We start from the raw sequence: 20,247 nt of genomic DNA on the forward strand, positions 1-20,247 counted from the left end.
ATTGGAGTTTCACGGTTCCCCATTTGGCTTCCAAGTTCCGAGTAATTACTCGCTGTGATGGACCCGACGACGTTGAGTGGACAACTCACGTCCAAGATTCGGTTTCGGGGAGTTAGGGGTGGTTCAGCCCACTGCAATGAGATGCCAATATTACCTTTGTCACTGCGTCGTTAACGGGAAGTATAACGATTATAAGAACCTCTTCACTCCAACGGCGCTCGTCTCATAGGTTGCCCTTGTTTAACTTCAAGTTTGATCAACGTGCGTGCAGCAACTTGCGAGTACACTCCCAATGCTAAACACACCAAGTAAGTCATCATAGTTTTCGTCCCGCTCACATGAGTGCCGCAAGTTTCCAAGCGCCGTTGGCGATTGATATATTCTCCGGTTGTAGTATGTGGACGGGTACCACCTGCATCGTACTTCCCCCTGGATGATGGTGGCAAACATCTTTCAAGCCTTTGCCTTCCCTTCTACATAATATAGTCGGGATGTGACCGGAACAATACTGAGGATTAAGTGTCGTGATGATTAGTTATCTAAGTGTACACACAAAAAGGAGAAAGAAATGAAGAAGGCACGAATTAAACACCTGACCTGCGCCCGGAATTAAATCGCTGCTCTACCGCTTGCGATACTTAATATCATACCCTAAGGGCAAACGACTGATCGGCGATTGTTGGGCAGAAGTTTCCTTGAGAGGAATACTCCAAAAAGGAAATCGACCAAGGCATGAGTTGAACACGCGACCGGCATCTTGAACAGGGATGCTGCTCTACCACCTGAGCTACTTGATCTTGCACCCTAGATGAAAGACAACGACTGTGAACTTATTTATATGACTAAAAATGAGTGGTTCTGTCGCTGCCTGATTGACTTGGCTCCTGAAATATCTGGACACCACCTCATTTGTTCAGTGGATGTTGTCCTCTCAAAAGACATACCCCAAAAATGAACACGGCCAGGGCATGAGTTGAACACGCGACCTGTGAATCTAAGGTTACACTGCTCTGCCACCTGAGCTACCTGGCCTTGTATGCGAGAGATGACACTGCATCTGATGTTTCTTCAATTTTGACAGATAAGCAAAAGGAAGGACGGCCAGGGCATGAGTTGAACACGCGACCTGCGACCGGAACTAAGTTGCTGCTCTACCACCTGAGCTACCTGGCCTTGTAACTTGTATACAATATTTTGGTTTCGAGAATTCAACTTGAACGTGGTCTTGCTGATGTTCGATCTTCTTGGCCATGTTGGTTGTCGGTGGCTATGCTACATGTTGTTGGCGACTGCGCCATGGACGGCAAGTACCTCCGGCCCAAGACTACTTCTTGCGCTGTTATGCCCGAGACAAAGCCGCCGCTCGGTAAACGCAATAATGAATCAACAATAGTTTCTACAGGAAAAATCGTCATCAGAGCCTTGCCAACGCTCCACGACGTGGCTCTGAGGGCCTGCATGCCATGCTTATACGGTTAACGTACCCTAGATGAAATCAAGGAAGGAAGTTGATCACCTCGCAGGAATTCTGCCCTGAAGTGACCAGCGCCTCTACAAGGGCAATTAAAGCAATTTTAACCCCTATACTTATTAACTTAGCTCTTTTTTTTAGTGTTTTTAATTACTTAGCTAACTTATAAATAAAATAAATTAATTACTATATAAAACTACATTATACCTATTTAAAGCTATTTATACTACTCCTAATAGCTTAAAGTTATTACTAAATAGTATAACTCCCCTCTTTAGCTAGTTCTTTATTAATTAGAGACTCTCTATAATATTAAGCTTTATTAAGAGCTTTTATAATATAAAGGTTAACTTAGCTTAATTAAAAGCCCTCTTATAGTTAGTAGATATTATAAAGATAATAAAAATATTAATTACTAGCTTATAAAATACTAAATATATCTCTAAGTAATCTTACTACTACTTAATAGGATTACTAATAACTTTAAAAAGCTTCTAAAAATAAAAATTAAGCTTATTAACCTAAGGTAATATATAGTAGTACTAACTATTAACTTACTATTAATAGTAACTATTATTATTATCTCTAGCTTTAGTATTAATAAGAATAACTACTAACTACTTATTTAACGCTAATACTACTACTTCTAACTTAGATTAATAATATTACTTATTAAAGAAGTCTTTAAAGCTATTAAAAGCTTTCTTAACTTATCCCTCTTAGTATTTATAACGCTATATATCTTATAAATATAAAATACTTAATAATAAATATAGGATTAATACTATAGAAAATAATAGTAAATCTCCTATCTTATTATAATATAAAAAGAGCTTTTACTATACTAAATTAATACTAATATAGAAAAAGAACTACTACTTCTTATTAAAGAAGTTAAATTATAAAACTAATCGTAAAACTAGTAATACTTAGTCTTTATAAATATAAATTAAGAGGGTTTATATATAAAATTAGCTATATTAACCCTAGCTTAAATATCTCTATAACTACTATAATTAATCCTTAGCATTATTATTAATAAATAGAGAGATTATAGCGTTATAATAATCCTTTTAATTAATAAAATATAAAAAAAGATATTTTATACCTATTATAACTTTCTAAAATTAATTATAACTATTACTAATACCTTAGCTTTTATACTTCTTTATTTACTAATAAAAAAGCTCTAAAATTATACCTATCTTAGCTAAAACTTTCTAATTTTCTAAGGATAAAAGGTCTTTCTTAAGAATATATTACTTAATATTATTATTATTATTATTTAAAAGTATAAAAGCTTAAATCTCTATTTTTTTCTCTATAGCTTTTTAGATTATAAAATATATACTATTTTAGTAAATATTATTATTTAAGATAAAGAGGGCTTCTTAGTATAACTTTAAGAAGATTTAGAAGTTAAAGTCTCTATTAACCTCTACTATAGCTTTCTAATACTATTTATAACGTTATAAAGATAACTAGATAAACTTAATAATATTATAAAGCTAGCTAATAAAGCTAAGCTACTACTAATACTCTAAATTATTATTATAACCCTTAAACTTATAAAACTATAATTTAGTATATAAAGTTTCCTTATTAGCGCTAAATAGAAACGCTTAAGCTAAAAAATTAAAAATATAACTATAATACTATATATATTAAGCTTAAATATCTATCTCTATTATCTCTAAGTTTAGTTCTCTATAGAAATCCTAGAAGTAAATATTATTATTTATAGTATTATTAGAGATAGTTACTCTAATCTAATCCTAAATATAATAGTAGTTAATAATATTAATAAAAGTTACTATAAAAGTAGTATTACTATAATTACTATAATATTAATAGAAAGCTAAAAAATAAGATTATAAAGTACTATTAATATTAATAAAATAACTAGTAACCTCTATAAAGGTATAAATATTTAGAGATATCTATAAATTAAATAATAAATATATTTTTAACTTTACTATATAAAGTTCTTTAATTACTAGCCTCTTACTATAATAGTAAATATTATTAAAATAGTCCTAAATAGATAAATAACTCTATAGTACTTTATTAGTAACTTCTATACTATAATACTATAATATTTATTAAAAGTAGAAGTTCTTAAAATAAGTAAATAAGAGGTTAGTAGAAATAATTAAAGCTATATAAAGATTATATAAAGTAGTTACTTTAGCTTTAAGTATATTTATATAGCTAAGTTAGAGTCTCTTTAGGGAAAGTAGTATAAATATAGCTATTAATAATAATATTAAAGTGCTATTAAAGTTCTTATCTAAGTAAAGAGAGATTTTATAAATAATATAAGTACTTTAGCTTTATTAGAGTATAATTACTATAGATAAAAAGCTTAGATTAATATACTATAATAAGTATTTTTATAAAATAGATATAATAGTAATACTAAAAACCCTTAGCTAGCCCTTTATATTATATTATTAATAACTTTAATAGAACCCTACTATATATCCCTAAATAACCTTAATAAAGAAGTTACTATAATCTTAAATCTAACTAAATTAACCCTACTCTCTCTTATATAAAAGCTATATTTTAAATATATATTATTTACTACTAATAATAATAGTTAGTAAGTTATTAATTATAAGATTTAGAGGGATAATAATAAGTAAAATAGTTATAATCTATATTAAGATATAGAAATATATAGTAGTTAATAATATATAAGTATTATTAGTTAATAAAGAAATAATAGTAGTAGTTAATATTTTAACTCTAAAGATAAAAAAGATAATAAAAAGTATAAATAATATATATAAACTAAAATAATAAATAACTTTTAGAAATAATATCTAATTATAATATTATTTATACTATTTAAACTACTATAATAACTTCTACTCTCTTAGAAAGTTTTATATTAATTAAATATTAATTAATATTATAAAAGCTATCTAAATATCTTTATTATTATATATAGTAATTAATAAGTTATTAATAATATTATATTTTAATAACTAATTATACCTAAAAAACTAAAATAAAAACTAATCTATAGCTTCTTATTAGTTAATCTATAAATAATATAAGATATTAAATATTTTAATTTAATTAAGGGATATTAAATTAATTAATTAGGTAGTAGTAATAGCCTCACTTTGCTTAGTTAGGTTAAATGCGTTGTTAATTTACTTGCCCTTGTGGAGGCGCTAGAAGTGACCAACATAGAGAAATGAGATTATAAGGCTCTCACCTTCCAACACCACGCTGTGACTTATCGAGCCATTCAAAGCCAAAGTCCCTCTCGCGTGGGTACGGGGATGGCATGGACCACCGTAAGCTGCAAGAGATGCTGGTGTGGTCAGCGCTCAAAGTTGACCAAACCTGCAGCTACGTATTAAAGAGTGCTTGGCCTTACTGGAATAGCAATTGCAGCTTTAGCAATTGAATTTCTGATCATAAAGGAGATATCCCTCCCATCCATTGTACTCATAAAAGCAGAGGCGTAGCAAGCTCGCACGCGTGAGAGAACACTCAGTTGCAGGGAAGACGTCTTTCAGACTTGGACTCCGAAGACGAACCACTGAGCAGCATCGAGTCATGCGCTGTTCTTCCCTAGCATCTTGTCTCACCCGCACTCCAAATCCCAGCCATGATTTAAGAATTACCTTTTAGAGTTAAGCTGACAACGTCCCACCTGCTGAATAATTCGGAAGAAAGCTCTTAAGTTCGCCGCGGCAGAAGAAAAGGGACTTTGGTGAAGTCCAAAAGACCGTGCAGGAAACCGGCAAGCAAGCGTCTCATCTAGCGAGATTCTCACAATTTGTCGCCGGCAGGGGTCCAAATCCTTCTGCCTAGAGCAGTTTTAGCGGTCTCCAGTTGCGTCGCGACCCCATCAACTCCGCAAATTCCGCAAAAGAGACTGAGCATCTCTGCTGCCTTGGGCCCACGGTTTTGGGGCTGTCGGTGGAGCAGTCGCTGAATGTCATCATCTACGCCTTTCAGCGGGAATAAACGATGAGAATTGGGACAGTCCCTCGTCCATTATCAGGCTCCCACGTTTTACGTTGAAGACGTCGTTGAGTGCATCAATAATATCTCCTCCATGATCGCAGACAAGCTGCTTGATAGCAAGAGCTCGTTCAGCACTCATTCAGCCCTAACCAAGGCCGTACACCCATCCCGGCTTATCGGGACAGTAGTGTTGTGCTGCATCTCAGCCCCGGGTCTCCGTGGAGGCTTCGCCGGCTTCGTGTGACGCCGTGATTGCTCAGCTTGCCGCGCAGATTTTCGTTTTCGTCCCCAAAAACGGGAACCAAGGAACCGGCCGCAGAGCAGTGGCTTAGCCTTCCAGCCAAGTCCGTCTGTGAGACGAGCTTGTTATCGACGGCGGCTAGGGTAGCATCGCCAATAGCACCCTAACGGGCAAAGGCAGTTTGAAGCTCATTGCCAAATCGAACCCAGTTTCATCACACCAGCGACCCTGTCATCTCAACTTGCAGGCAGCAAAAGCAGAGAACGCACGGCCCGTAAACCGGAATCGGTCAGTGTTCTGTCGACCGTTGACCGTGGACCGGGTCCCAATTGCACTTTAGTATCGTGCTTATTATTTACCCCTGGCTAGCGGGCGCCCGCTTGCGTCAAGGATGCTGGACTGGCAAGAAAGGTTTGGCGTATAAACCCTCCCGCTATTGGCCGCCATTCCGGGTGCCTGAGAACCGATGGAGAGGAGAGAAAATCGTACTCTGCAAGGCTGGCCGCTCTAGTCCGTTTGAGGCAATGTCTTTCGACATTTGTGCATGGATTCTAATTCGCCTGGGTGCAACACAGCATCATGAACCCCGGTCGAGCCCCCAATTAGCTCGAAGATGGTCGGGCTTTTGGTGGGACAGGGCAGACTTTTGGCTCTTACACCACCGGCCGATCGCGAGAAGAGCGGCCGACGGATCGCAGCCTGCGTCTTTCGAGACTGAGAGCCTGACCGGGGGGCCCTGGGGTGCCATTGCATGTTATATGAGACCTTGTACCCCCCCAAAACCAATACCGTGGCGTCGTGAAATCCTACGCCAAGGTTGTGCTTCCTTCTCGTGTTGCTCGCTGTCGGCTTTAAACCACGTTATTCTCTGATCCGTCCGACTGTTCCTGAGATCCGAACCCTTTCCCTTTTCTTCCAGGTGTGTGGTCTTACCCAGGCGATAAAAGAAAGAAAGAAGAAGCGACGAGGTCGTCGATCAAAAGAATACTCGCCAACAATGGCCACATCAGGACCGACGAGCTCTCCGGAGGGCCACCCAGCCTCGCTGGCACCCAACAACATCACTTCCGCACGAACATCATCCGACGACTCTCGCGACCCGAAGTACCAAGCAGGACTGATGCCGGCCGAGTACGCGGGCCTGGAGGTGGCCAACAACGGCGACGGGCATTACCAGACTGCGGCGCCTGGCGGACCAGGATACTACGTGCCGTACCAAGACAACGTCAAACCCCCATCGGGATACGACCAACAACCGTACCAACAACAACAGCCGTACCCACAATCGGCACCGACACCATCGGCATATGGCGGTGACTATGCGGCAGCTCCGCCTCCGGGGAAGGGAGAGAAGAGGGTATGCGGCATCCGGGCGGCGACATTTTGGATGGGGTTGTTGGCGTTGATATTCCTTCTCGGCACGATTGGCGCGTCGGCGGCTGCTGGTACGATTGCTCAGCAGTATGCGGGATACATCCAAACATGCGACGCGTAAGTTATCACCGACACTTTCACTCATTTTGGTGAATGCTGTTACTAACCCGCTTTACAGCAAGCTGGAACAATCAGCAACACAAGCCTCAGCCTCAGCAGCAGCGTCAAACTCTGCGGCAACAGCCTCGGCATCTGCATCAAACACTGCCTCTGGAACCGCCTCAGCAACAGCAGCAGCAGCATCCGCTACATCAACTGGCTTCACGTCGATTCCACTGCCCCAACAAGCCTCCTCGATCTTCGGTGAGGCTACTTCAAACTGCCCGAACCTGTCTGCCGAGAACAAGACGTACTCTGTCCCCGGGAGCAACCTGAAGTTCGTCCGCGAATGCGGCAAGAACTACCCCTTCAACGACCTGGGATACATCCCATTGACCAGGATGGAGGACTGCATGAACCTGTGTGCTGCGTTGAGCGTCACGACGCAGAGTGCCGACGGGCCGTGCATCGGCGTCGCCTGGGTCACTGCCGGAAAGCAGGGTACGGACCAGAACTACTGCTGGCTGAAGGGTGCGAAGGGATCACCGGATCCTAAGGCCAATGTTGAGGCGGCGTGGTTGTCTTTGTCATGATGTGTTAATAAGAGTTGAGGGGGTTGGTGTACCTGCGATGAAGAAGATGAGACGAAATGAGATCGGGCTGAGGATAAAAGGCTCTGGACGACGTTAATTGTTTATTATACCATTGAAGCATGTTTCATAGCCAGGCATCTATGTTTTATGTCACATTCACCTTAATGCCAACTACATTATTCCAGCATTCCATCTTCAGTTCTAGTCACCTGCTCAACAGTAGTAGTACGACACGTACTATGCCGACTACAACAAAGTTTATCATTACCTATCTCTGGCTGACTCTACAGTGATTTCGGTATTGAGACATGGGCTAGGTATACCAGTCTTTGACTGGCCTCCACTACTTACTTGCGATACCACATCCTAGTCACCTTTGTCTTCTGGATCTTCCTCTGCAGTCGAAAGATACCATACAGCAATGCCTCCGCCGTGGGCGGGCACCCAGGGACGTATATATCAACGGGCAAAATCCTGTCCACACCCCTAACTACGCTGTAGCTGTAGTAATAGTATCCGCCGCCATTCGCACAGCTACCCATACTAATCACCCACTTTGGATCCGGCATCTGATCGTAGCACTGTCGCACAGCCGAAGCCATCTTGTTCGTAACGGTGCCAGCAACGATCATGACGTCTGACTGACGCGGTGAGGCGCGGAAGATGATTCCCAGTCGGTCCATATCGTAGCGAGGCATGGATGAGTGCATCATCTCGATGCCACAGCAAGCGAGGGCGAATGTCAGGGGCCACATGGAACCATTGCGTGCCCAGGCGACGAGCTGATCAAATGTGGTACTATGTCACGTCTATGTCAGCAAGCGGAATTGGCAAGGGAATTGGACGAGGTCCTACAGGACATGTTCAACTACGCTTGTTGGTCGCTGTTCGGCGGAAAGGCCGAGGGGAGAAGAACGTGGCGTGCGAATAGTGGCATTATTGGATTGAAAGCGAGGACTTCTATGTTCCGGATTGCGGTTTGCGTAGTACATGATAGGTCGATGTCGTGCGAAGGTATTGAGGCAGTTGCGTACGCCTGTGAGACGGACTGTTGGATTTAGTATGTGTAAGTGGGCTGTGATGTCTAGATATGCTTACCTTTTGACGGCAACATTGTAGCCATCTCTGGGAAAGAAATCAGAGAGATATTGTGACTAGATAAAAACTGCGAGGGAACAAAAAAGAAGAAGAAGAGGTTTTGAGCAATGTTGCCCGAGAACGCTCACTTCTGACGTCGTGCCGGGAAATCCACACATTGAGGGACGCAGACGAGGAGGACGCCGGAGTCCACCTAAGTGGCGCATATCCTAGGGTCCATCATCTGGCCTTTCAACATCACTGCCGATTCCGCATCAAATATTTCTCTCGAAATTTTCTTAAGTATTAGACATTCCTTCAAATTAGTTTCTATTGTCTTTTTGGTATGTTCTGAACTCAGAGCAGGGCATATCATTCAACAGCTTGGATTGGGACTTTACCGGAATAGGAAGTGGGGTCAGTGGCTGCAGCCACGGGAAAAACACTCATTGTCTTTCGTCCTCCAACGTTCCCTCGTCACATCTGTCATCACACCACTGCTAGCAGAACAGCAACCCGGCACTCTTTGAAATCCACGGTGAAGGCTAAATTTTTACTTGAGTTACAGAGTCATGACGAACGCTGGTCCAATCACCGAGACCGCTGAGTTCATGTCTCCAAGCCCCGCAGACTGTCCGGTCTGCCACCTCCCCATCGGAACACCAGCAAAGCTCTCCGGGCTACACGCCTGTCCTTTCTGCAGGAAAACCTTCAGACGAGTGGATGGTGCTCGAAGACACGCCAAGTCTTGTCATAAGCGAGGAGATCAGCCATTACCCGTGGAAGCCAAACGAGGCCGGAAGCTTCGGGCTTGCGATCGGTGCTCGCGCATCAAATCCCAATGTGATGGGAAACTCCCTTGCGGTCATTGCAACGCGAGGAACCTTGATTGCACTTTCCAACGCTTCTGTAGCGATGAATCTCACAGAAAAAAGGTCTCCGGTGCAGAAGGTGCTAAGACGCAACATCCCCAGCTGTCGTTCTTCCTCAACTTCACGGGTCCACGAGGGGGCCAGGCAATTGAGCAGGAGATGGCCGCCGTGCCAGAAGTCGACATCCAAGGTCCTTTCACGAACAAAGCTCCTGACTCAAACGTTATACCGGACTTTGGTGACTGCATCGATCCGTCACTTCTTTTCACGACCCTTTTGGACCCGTCTTTCGACATGGACCCGGCGGAGGCAGGACCTGCGGACGTGTTTGGGTACTCCGAGTACAACGCCTCTGGCGGCCTAACCATGACATCGCCTACCGACGCACTCGCTGTACGAATCGCTCAACTTTCTGAAGACCTATCGCAAGTTGCTTCATTGAATTCGGAGCTTAGTTGCTTTGACCCTACATCATTCAACGAGGTCTTCTCCAGTGATCAGGTTCATGCGTTCTGCGAAGCGTTCTCTCGGAAGCGGCACTATCAATACCCAGCCGTACATTGGCCAACTTTCAACCTCGAAACAACCTGTTTGCCTTTACTGTTGGCGATCTCTCTCAACGGTGCGGCCTACTCCAAATCTTCTCCTGATGCCGCGGGAAGCAGAGCGAGGGCTCGAGACTTCTACATCATTGCAGACGCATACATCTTCCAACAATTAGAACGCTGCATCAACAGCAGTCACCAAGAATCTGAATCTGAGACAACTGTCGAGATACTTCAAGCTGCGTTGCTGATGGTGGTCTTGCAGATATGTTTCGATGACAGCCGAAAAGGGGTAATAATTTTCAGGCGTCTCCCGCTACTGGTATTTTCCCTCCGGCATTTCGGTTTCACTAGGATGAAACATGATGAGGCAGAAGACTGGCGAACTTTCACAAAACAAGAGACGCGGATTCGTCTTTCGACATGGACGTTCTTCATGGATAGTCTCTTGACATTATTCTGCAACAACCCACCGTCAATGTCCCATGCTGAGACTCTCGGGCATCTTCCATGTAATCAGGCTCTGTGGGACGCAGGGTCCGAAGAAGCCTTCATCCAGCTAAGGCTTGAGGCTGGATGCGAATTCGTCTGCTTAGGAGATTTGACCGTTGGGCTGATGCAAAATGAGTGGCCGATTGAGCCAATGGCCCCGTTTGATCGACTCACCCTCCATCACCTGAATGCGGCCATTGTTGGTGAGTTTGCAAGAGACTCTGGTGTATATCTAGGCTGACCTGATGAATCCCTAGCCTTGCAACCGATTATCTTCAATTTGCATACATTTTCGCTGCATGATACAGGACGGATCAATTTGCTTCGGGCCCTCGATCGGTGGACGACGCTCTGGAACGCTGCAACCCATCCTAAACAGCCTGGATCTCTAGGTGTTGAACGTAACAGCCCCGGTCTAGCACTGTTATCAAGAAAAATCATTGAAGTCACGGGCGCCGATCCGGCAGGGCAATGCGAGTATCTGCAACGCGTCCCGAAGCACGACTTCTCAGATCTTCACCGCTTTATCGGAGAATACTGCTAGTGTGAATGGCTCTACGGTATGCGTGGCTTCCTGTATCGCCCTGAGAGCTTCCATAACCGTCACAAATCCTTTAAATTCACAAGATACTCACTTTAATGCCAGTCAGATAATTCCGACCACTCGTATTCGGTTCCGGACTGTTAATGGCGGACCTTCGCGGCCCCCGTTGTAGATTCGACCGATTTTCGGCCGAAGTTAACAACCGCGAGACTCGCGACGATCCACGACTCTAAGCTTCGGCCGAAATACCGTGATGTACTAATTTCATCAAGTGCCCCAAAAAGTCTCGATGAAACTGTGTGCATCTATTTAACCAGTCTTGCCGACTGGACATTGTATCTGCAGAAATCATCACGCATCCCCAGGGAACAAAACGAAGCCATGGCCAACAAGATCAGGGTCGCCATAGCCGGCGCAACTGGGAACACGGGTTCCTCAATCGTGAATGCGCTGTTGAAGTCACCAGAGCTATTCGTAAGTTACCTCCCCTAGAACTTCCCAACTGGGGCTTGGCCGACCTTCGACTTACTCCGCGGCAGGATATCACTGCTCTAGCGAGACCCGCCTCAGTTGGAAAACCGGAACTCGTTGAATTCGCAAAACAAGGCGTCGCTGTGAAGTCAGTTGAGCTGGATGGGTCAATTGACGCAATTTCTGGCACTCTCGCAAACATGGACGTGGTCATCTCGTGCTTGACCTTGCTCCAGTTCAACGAGGAGATGAATCTCATTGAAGCGTCGAGCAAGGCCAACGTCGCTCGGTACATACCAAGCTTCTGGGGCCCAGCCTGCGAGCCACGAGGCGTCATGAGTATTAGGGAAATGGTTAGTTCGGGTCGTCGCAAAATTTCCTCTACTTGAGTGGGAACAAGGGAACCCGAGCCTTTTGCTAATCAATGCATTATCACCACAGAAAGAGGACTTCTTAGACCGTATCAAAAGCCTCAGTCTCCCCTACACCATCATTGACGTTGGCTGGTGGTATCAGCTGACCTTGCCTGCTCTGCCTTCAGGGAGATTCCGGCCAGCTGCGGAAGAGTACTCTACCACCCGCATTATTGGAGACGGCAATGTTCCTTGGGCCCTCACCGACAACCGCGATATTGGGAAGTTTGTCTCTAGAATCATCGCCGACCGGAGCACTTTGAACAAGATGGTCTTCGCCTACGGAGAGGTTATGACACAGAACGATGCCTTTGAGCTCCTTGAGAGGGTATCTGGAGAGACTGTCCGCCGACAGTTTGTCAGTCTATCAAGTTTTCATCCGGCTTGAAGACTACGGACTAACCAGACAATTTAGATAACCAAGGAAGAGTTGCAAGATGTCATCACCCAAGGCCGTGCAAAGTCTGGCAAGGAGAACATCAAGGATGTGACGATTTTGCTCAACATCGCCATGGCAGAGTATCGGAATGTTCTCGGCATCCGAGGAGACAATACTCCCGAAAAGGCACGAAGCCTTGGATATCTTGATGCACGAGATTTGTATCCCGATGTGGAGGTCACTACCCTTGAAAACTATATCAGAGGTCTTGTACGCTGAGGGGCATGCTACATAGGTAGATTGAAAAGAAGATCGACTGGCGACCCAACCCTTTTGGTACTTACTGATTCAAAATTCCACCTTGTGGAAGCTCAAAAGAAGCTGAGGCGGCTGGATCAACCGTTGTGTGCCAGCTTCCTTAGACATGCGAGACGAAAGTCGGCCGGGCCCGGATACCCGGGCCTCCGGTCCGAACCCCGTCTTTACATAGGAGGGATCGTCCACACCACTTTGTAGCCAGCTGCGCCCGACTGTTGAAGCCCAGATTAATCCAGGCCTTCAAACAAGATTCAAGCTGCCATGGGCACGTGACGCCACACGCCACTTCATGTACCTTCTGCAGGCAGCAGCCAGTTGCCAATCCAAGCATCCTACATCCCACACTTGTTGCAAAAGCCCTTACCTGATCCCCCCCCGAAGACCTCTATCAGTTTGCCTTGAACAGAACTATATTTTTGTGCAGTTCTTTTATTTCAATTTCCACCCAGTCTGCGTTCCCGGTTCACCTGATAATGCGACAAACGTCGGCCAATATTGCTTTCTAACTAATCGCACCTACGCTTGCCTTTTCCGCCATGGACACATGCTCGGTAACTAAGTCTTCCGCTTTGGCGCGTTCAGACGATCATAAGCGGAGGAGGCCCTCAAAGTCGGACATCGGTTTCGCCAAAGTAAGTGTCCAGTTTGCGTTTAATGTTGGCCTTGTTAGTACCTCAACAACTCACATCGCGACAATACTGACAACACGCCTAGAGACCTAGGCTGGAGGAATGTGTTCCGCAACTCTCATTCCTGTAAGTTAGCCAAGACATCTCCATACCACACATAGCTGACCTTCTGTAGGTCACTACCGCCCGAGATCAGGAATACGATTTATCGTCATCTCGGGCTTTTCAAAATTCACAATATCAGAATCGTGGGGAGAGGCATCAACGTTCATTATGAGCCCACTTTCAACTTCCAACTGCAGAGACATAGGTTTCGGGGGGCTCTACATCCGCGGTGTACCACCAAGTTCGATACGGCAATCGCATCAACGTGTATACTGATACATCAAGAAACCAGAGCCTTACTATACGGGAGATTATTCTTCCTCCCCAGAATGGAAGATGCCGCTTCGTGGCTGCTGAATATTGGCCCACAAAACAGAGCCTTGTTACGAGGCATACGCCTGACGACCCGCGTCAAAGACACCCACCCAGCGTGCTCCTACGACTACGTTGCTACGGATCGTGATCGATACAGACAGGTATCAAAGCTCGTATCCGGTCTAATGGCCAATTCATCAGAGCTCGAATGCCTGGGCTTCCAATATCTATTCAATCCTAGCAACCCACCCATTCTTTCCCACGCGCGCGAGGAGTGGATCAATAAGGCGTACAGAATAGCTGAAGAGCTCTACGTGGATTTCCAGTCCTTCTTTGCGGAAGCCCTTGCCCGCGGGAGGAGACCCTCACAAATGTGCGACATTGTCCACATCAACTGGGAGATCTTCCAGGACAGAGAGTGGATGTCGTTGGAAACTGAGGACAACCGCTTGGAGGATAGCCAGACCATTGATGCAATCAATGCGTTCGGAGATCACTTGAATTGGCTGCTTGAATTGCACTCCAAAGGTCTAGGTCATCCTTCTCCGAGCTCTTCTTCGCTTTCCAGCATCAAAGTTGGGATGAACATTTGCAGGTATGTTGCATTATGACTTCACCTAAGCATACGGCTAACGAAGCCTGTACAACAACAGGTATTTGGAACAGAGCACGGCTATGTCCTGCGAAGCTGGTCAGAGATCAGTCCCACATCGCAATCCCACCAGAAATCTCAGACGAAGGGGTTCGAGAAGAACTACATCAAACACACAAAGCTTGAAGGAGGGATGAGAGGCTTCAACTTCCCAGATGAGTCGCGTCACATGAACAGTGTACATGGATGTCGCAAGTTTATCCAAAGAAGGCTTAAGACTAGAATGACGCGCGAAAGCATAAACTCGAACTACTGATCAGAGCTTCGAAACCAGAAGATTTGGCGACGCTATCACTTTCCCAAGGCGCAGAAGACGATTCACAATGGCAGACGGTTGATCAATTGAGGAGTAAATGATTCGACATATTTAACAGTTGTCCGAAATGGGGCGCGAGTGGAATAAATACAAGAGAAAACGATTCGTGTCTTGAGAATGGGTACTCCGCTGCCCGATGTTGAATGAAACGCACGGAAGTCCAGCCCCGAAACACATGAGCAATATGAAAACCAACCTAGTTGGTGACGGTTTGCTTGGCCGAACCAGCACCGTTCCAAGTCTCAACAGCGATGACCTGGAAATTCAGCGTGCCAAGGTTCATGCCGTGGCTCTTCCAGGCATTGAAGTGGTTGGCAATAGAGACGGTGCCGCTGGAGAGGCCGCCGTTGCGGACCGAGATGTACTGATTGAAGGTCTGGGTGCCTTGGATAGAAGGGGCGTTGGTGCGGACGTTCTCCCAAATGGTGTATGAGCCACCGTCGCTGCTCACGGTGCCCTTCTGTGTTCCGGTCTGCGAGAAGCCGGCAGAGTCCTCAATGACGTAGTATTCGACAAGCGGGTTGGTAGTCCAGCCGTAGACGGAAAGGGTGGCAAGTCCCTTGGTGACGGCGAATGAGCCTGAGTGGGTGATGGGGGCAGTGGAACCGGGATTCCAGCCAACGCCAACAACGAAGTCGTCGGTGGTGTCAAAGTTGAGGTTGAAGCTATTGCCCGAGGGAGTAAAGTTGACGGTGCCGCCGGTCTGGTAGTTCTGAACGTAGTTGGTGCGCTCCTCCAGGGTCATGCCACGTCTCTCAAGGGATTCATTGCGGCGTGCGAGCATGAGAGGGTGGTCAGGTCCTAAGAAGAAGTCGGACGGGCCGCGGCGCTCCACATGAGGAGGCAACAGCTCAACCGGCCCGATGGCAGGGGCAGCAAGGCACGGGGCGATAGCTGAGAAGGCCAAGACGAAAGAACGAACGGAAACCATTTTGAGAATGAAGGACAGGATCAGGACTTGAATGTTGGCTGTTTTCGGACTGCCAAGAGTTCGGGATTAGACATAGGCAAACGCCGGCTCTTTATACAATTTCTTTTGGCATCTGGAGATCTCATCATCTCAATCTGCGGGTCAGAGCGATCCCGCTTCGGTAGGGGCAAACACCTCCAACGTTCGTCTTCAATCTCGACGAAACATTCTCTCTTCCGTGCTGAGTAGATTTAGGCAAAACCGGAAGAGTGCACACCTTGCACGGATGAGGAGACGCGGATAAAAACAACAATGGTGGGATTTGAGTAGCCAAATCACATCGATGAAGCAAGACCTAGACTCACGCTTTTGGAAGGCCATGCCTCTTTGAGCTGTTGGCGTTCCAGGGGTTCCCCTGTGAACAGTGAAGTCGCATTGCCCTATGGCACATTAAGGCTGCTGCACTCTGATGGGCTGTCTGAATAACGTGGAGAAATCACTCAAACGCATACCAACGGAGGCAGTTAAGTTGGGAAGGGCAGCTCGGCAGTCGATTAATTTAAGCATATGCAGGTCCGGATCGCCTGGTCCGCGGCGTCATGAGTGCGGGAGAGCTATATAATCGGCACATCAGCCGCTCAGAGTCGTATTACCGGCTGCATCGGCATTTCTCTATCTTTCTCATGCATAGATCAGCAGAGCGAACAACATATTGGATCAACCAATGAAAATCAGAAGATGCTTGTTGAAAGGCATCAGCAGGGAAACTCAGCAGCACAAGTCCACAAACACAGGTTAGGCAATCCTCAATCAAAAGGCTACACAGGCTTCACTTACAATGATCGGATGGCTAAAGGATGTCAACATAGCCCACTCAGGGGACTCAGGAAAGCGCGGCTAGGAGGCATGGTTCTAGCGTCGATCCGGGAAAGACGGCAGGGGCTCGGGTGTTGTACGAGTCCTTCGGGGAACGATTGGACAGAGCTTCTAGATAGCTCAGCAATCAATTAGAAACTGATCAGCCACAGCCCGTACTCGCTTCGTATTCGTCTAGGTATTCCCGTTGTCTCGGGTACAGTAAAATGTTGATTGATGTCTCTAGCTATTAAGAACGAAAGAAGCGCCAGTCAATATTTAAGACGTCTGAATCGCAGCGAAGAACATGTCACATTCTGTTCTACCTGGCTAGTCCAAACGCTGGACTTACTGTGCTATCTACTGTGACATCTAAGAAACCCCCAGAGACAAATATCTCAGAATATTAGAGACTTTCTAAGACTTAGGAGTCAATTACCAACCTATCTAGTTTCCCATCTTCCATCCACCCCTCGACAACCTTCTGGAAACTGAGAATACCTTCTCCCCAAGACGACTGCTTAGCAATCTGCTCTTTGATCTCTTCCGTAAGACTTTCCTGGTCCTGGATGAGGCCCTCCCCTGTCAGGTAACCCGGTGTGCAACTGGGAAATGCTGCAAACCAGCGAGCCCGCTTCGCAACTTCTGCTGACCAGTGATCCTCGGCGGCCTTCTTGACCTCGACGGTGGCCTTCTTTGCATCTTCAGCACCTTGGAAAGTCGCTTTCAATACGTGCGCAATTAAACGAGTAAGAAGGCTGTAGAAGCTGTGCGCATTCTGTGACACCGAGCCGCCACTCCCAGAGGCGAAGAAGAGGTTGGGAAACCCATTTGACATGGCACCGTAAAGGTTGCCATAGTCTGGGCCATCCCACTTGTCCTTGAAAGGTCGGCCACCTCGTCCCTCCAGCGGAGCATTCAAAGTCGACGAAGGGCAGGAGTCGACAAGCCCGACAGAGTATCCTGTGGCGAGAATGAGAACGTCAATCTCATGCTCTTGGCCGTTTGCTATCACACCGTTTGGGGTATACGCTTCAACTCCACGGCCATTGGTGTCAACAAGCGACACTCCTGGTCTGTTGAAGAGAGACAGATATGTGCCATGGAAGGTAGGTCGCTTGCAGAAACCGGGGTACCACGCTTTCAACCTCTCGGCGACTGAAGGGTCCTTCACCTCGGCGTCAACTCGGGCTCGCATCTGTTCCGTCCACGGATAGTCGAGGTTCAACATGTTCTTGACATGCTCTTCCTCTTCATCCGCAGCGATGACCTCACCTTCATGGCCCAATGCGGCTCTCATCCCAGTCACTTGGGTCCAGCCATCCTGTATCATATCCGCGTTAACTGGCTAACCTGTAAATGTCGCATCCAGGTTCGCCACACGCTCGTGTTGCCATCCAGGCTTGTACGCTACCCGGGCCCAGTCCGTAGGGGTTGTCTCTTTCTGATTTTGAGGACCAACGTAAGACGGAGTACGTTGGAAGACGTAGGTATGGCCCGCCCACTTGGCCACATGAGGTATAACTTGAACTGCAGTGGCTCCGGTGCCAATGATCCCAACCCTCTTCCCTTGACGTTTTGTCATGTTTGGCACTTCCTGGGAGCCGCCAGTCTTGGACCAATCCCAGCGTCCTGTGTGCATGACAACCTTACCGGGCGCTGAACTGAACGTATCGATGCCATTCAATTTTGGGGCATGAGGAGAGGTTTGTATTCCCCCACCAAGAACCAGGAATTGAGCACGAACAGTTAGTTGTTGTCGCCCATGGTTAGGTCCCAGATACTGATCCAGAGTCACTACCCAACGCTTTGCCTCATCGTCCCACTTTTGGTGCTTGATAGTGGTGCAGAATTGGCCTTGAATGTTCGACAGGTTGGCTATCCGTTCGAGATGCTCCCGGATTTCATGGCCGTAGGAACTAAGGCATCGCGTGTCAGCAGCGTATGGTACCACGTAGAAGTTGACTTACTTACTACCTGTGCCTTGGCACGTACCCAGTTTCCTTCAGCAATGGTACGCAGCAATAACCTTCAATATCGCACGCTACGCCTGGGTATCTGTTCCAGTACCAAGTACCACCAAAGCCGCCAGCCTTGTCGACGATGACGATGTCGCTGCTGGCAATGCCGGCTTTGTTCACCAGCTGATGAGCTGTCATCACCCCAAACATTCCTCCACCAGCAATCAGGACCTTGACCTCGGACCCATCCTTGAGCGGGACACCTCTGGAAGCTAGAGCGTCATAGTCGACATAGAGGTCTTTGTCCATGCCAGCGAGTTCTGGGTCCCGAAAATCGACGAACTGCGCAAGTTGGTCGGAGCGAAGTCGCTTTATCCGCTCCGCGGCGTACTTCTCGGTCAAGTGGTCTGGAATCTCAATTGCCATGGTATTGGGCTACTGCATCTCAAATCAGGGTGATTGAACTGGAAAGGGGTCAATGAAAAAGTAGTACAGAATGGGTTCAACTCGTTGCTGTCCTGATTCTTTACTCAACCGCAAAACCATAGAACTCGATGCGACTCTTTATAGCTGGACGAATACTTCAGCGTAGACTTTAGTCTTCTAACAGTGCCGTGATGCCGCCTGCTACATGCTGACAGGCAGTGTTATGTCCATCTCTATGTCCGCGATGCCGTGCGACATGCCCCCTTTTGCCAAGTCGACCTAGAATATGCGGACGTCAAGCGATCCACGCTTTTACTCACACGGTGCTTGTAGACAGAGTGAGCCTATGCAAAATTAATTCTCTCAGTCGGTCAGGCTCGCCATTGGCGGCACGTAGGTGTTGGTTGATCCGGCTGTTGCAATCGCTTCACTTTCTGTTCTATCTATCCTCATGTCTAATCAATGTATAATAGCCATTGTATACATGTATGACACCTAGTTAAGGCTTTTGAGTACTCAAGGCCGGGCGAACGGCTTCAATTCCATCACCGAGACCATTCCGCTTCAGATCCAACTCCATGGTTGGGCTGAACAAGGAGACGTATGACGTTTCTTCTGCTCCGGGTCATTCCGATGATTTCCCTGAGCGGACTACCTACCAGAGGCTATTTTGAATGGTCTCAGCCAAGATTCGTCTCTTTTGACATCTTCTTCAATGCGTTTGCAACAGTGCCAGAATATTACACCAACGGTGGCCAAAGGTTTCCTACGACTTATGTCTAGTCAGCGGCCAGAAGTCACACAGTAAAGCCTTAATGACGGCTCCCGCGGGTTAAGGCAACGACAGAAGCCCATACTCCGGGCTTTCGGAGCCGGTTCCCGCGGGTTCCAAGGGCCGCAGGAGCGTGGGCCAAGGGGCAGCACGGTCTTGAAGCGGACCCCGCTCCGCAAAAGGATAACGTCTTTGTATCGCCAAAGGAACTCGATGACGGGGTGATGCATTACCAATAAATGATCAAAAGTTCTATTTTGCATACGTGATTCAAAACAAAACGTCGTCTGGCATAAGTAGCTCAAAAGAATGTGCGGGTACCCAGCGCCGAGCAACTAATGACAATGTTCGAGTGACAAGGCACAAGAAAAGAATGGTTAACACCTTTCCATCTTACAAGCGGACAAAGGAAACGGGGCCAATCCCA

General features: G+C 46.2%; 6 protein-coding genes across 6 annotated transcripts; 3 read left to right on the top strand and 3 right to left on the bottom strand.

Annotated features, from left to right (window-relative positions):
* Positions 1-6,699: 6,699 nt before the first annotated feature.
* Positions 6,700-7,768, top strand: CGCS363_v010546 (uncharacterized protein; the record flags this gene model as incomplete). The annotated part of the gene is made up of 2 exons (XM_036642395.1): positions 6,700-7,193; positions 7,255-7,768. 2 exons carry the CDS (start codon positions 6,700-6,702, stop codon positions 7,766-7,768), a joined length of 1,008 nt encoding a protein of 335 aa, XP_036492379.1.
* A 347-nt stretch (positions 7,769-8,115) lies between these two features.
* On the bottom strand, positions 8,116-8,891 carry CGCS363_v010547 (NADH-ubiquinone oxidoreductase 19.3 kDa subunit; the record flags this gene model as incomplete). The annotated part of the gene is made up of 3 exons (XM_036642396.1): positions 8,116-8,566; positions 8,624-8,816; positions 8,867-8,891. 3 exons carry the CDS (start codon positions 8,889-8,891, stop codon positions 8,116-8,118), a joined length of 669 nt encoding a protein of 222 aa, XP_036492380.1.
* A 2,788-nt stretch (positions 8,892-11,679) lies between these two features.
* Positions 11,680-12,840, top strand: CGCS363_v010548 (Isoflavone reductase-like protein; the record flags this gene model as incomplete). Its single annotated transcript, XM_036642397.1, has 4 exons — positions 11,680-11,772; positions 11,838-12,122; positions 12,211-12,540; positions 12,598-12,840. 4 exons carry the CDS (start codon positions 11,680-11,682, stop codon positions 12,838-12,840), a joined length of 951 nt encoding a protein of 316 aa, XP_036492386.1.
* A 575-nt stretch (positions 12,841-13,415) lies between these two features.
* CGCS363_v010549 (uncharacterized protein) lies at positions 13,416-14,836 on the top strand (the record flags this gene model as incomplete). Its single annotated transcript, XM_036642398.1, has 5 exons — positions 13,416-13,511; positions 13,594-13,634; positions 13,684-14,412; positions 14,463-14,523; positions 14,582-14,836. 5 exons carry the CDS (start codon positions 13,416-13,418, stop codon positions 14,834-14,836), a joined length of 1,182 nt encoding a protein of 393 aa, XP_036492387.1.
* Positions 14,837-15,092: 256 nt separating this feature from the next.
* On the bottom strand, positions 15,093-15,827 carry xyn1-0 (Endo-1,4-beta-xylanase 1; the record flags this gene model as incomplete). The annotated part of the gene is made up of 1 exon (XM_036642399.1): positions 15,093-15,827. The coding sequence occupies one exon, from the start codon at positions 15,825-15,827 to the stop codon at positions 15,093-15,095; it is 735 nt and encodes a 244-aa protein (XP_036491707.1).
* Positions 15,828-17,085: 1,258 nt separating this feature from the next.
* Positions 17,086-19,048, bottom strand: ausC-0 (FAD-binding monooxygenase ausC; the record flags this gene model as incomplete). The annotated part of the gene is made up of 3 exons (XM_036642400.1): positions 17,086-17,969; positions 18,015-18,580; positions 18,657-19,048. 3 exons carry the CDS (start codon positions 19,046-19,048, stop codon positions 17,086-17,088), a joined length of 1,842 nt encoding a protein of 613 aa, XP_036491706.1.
* Positions 19,049-20,247: the final 1,199 nt, after the last annotated feature.

This window comes from Colletotrichum siamense (assembly GCF_013390195.1).
Source record: "Colletotrichum siamense strain Cg363 chromosome Unknown KSG_Cg363_contig07, whole genome shotgun sequence".
NCBI lineage: Eukaryota > Fungi > Ascomycota > Sordariomycetes > Glomerellales > Glomerellaceae > Colletotrichum > Colletotrichum siamense.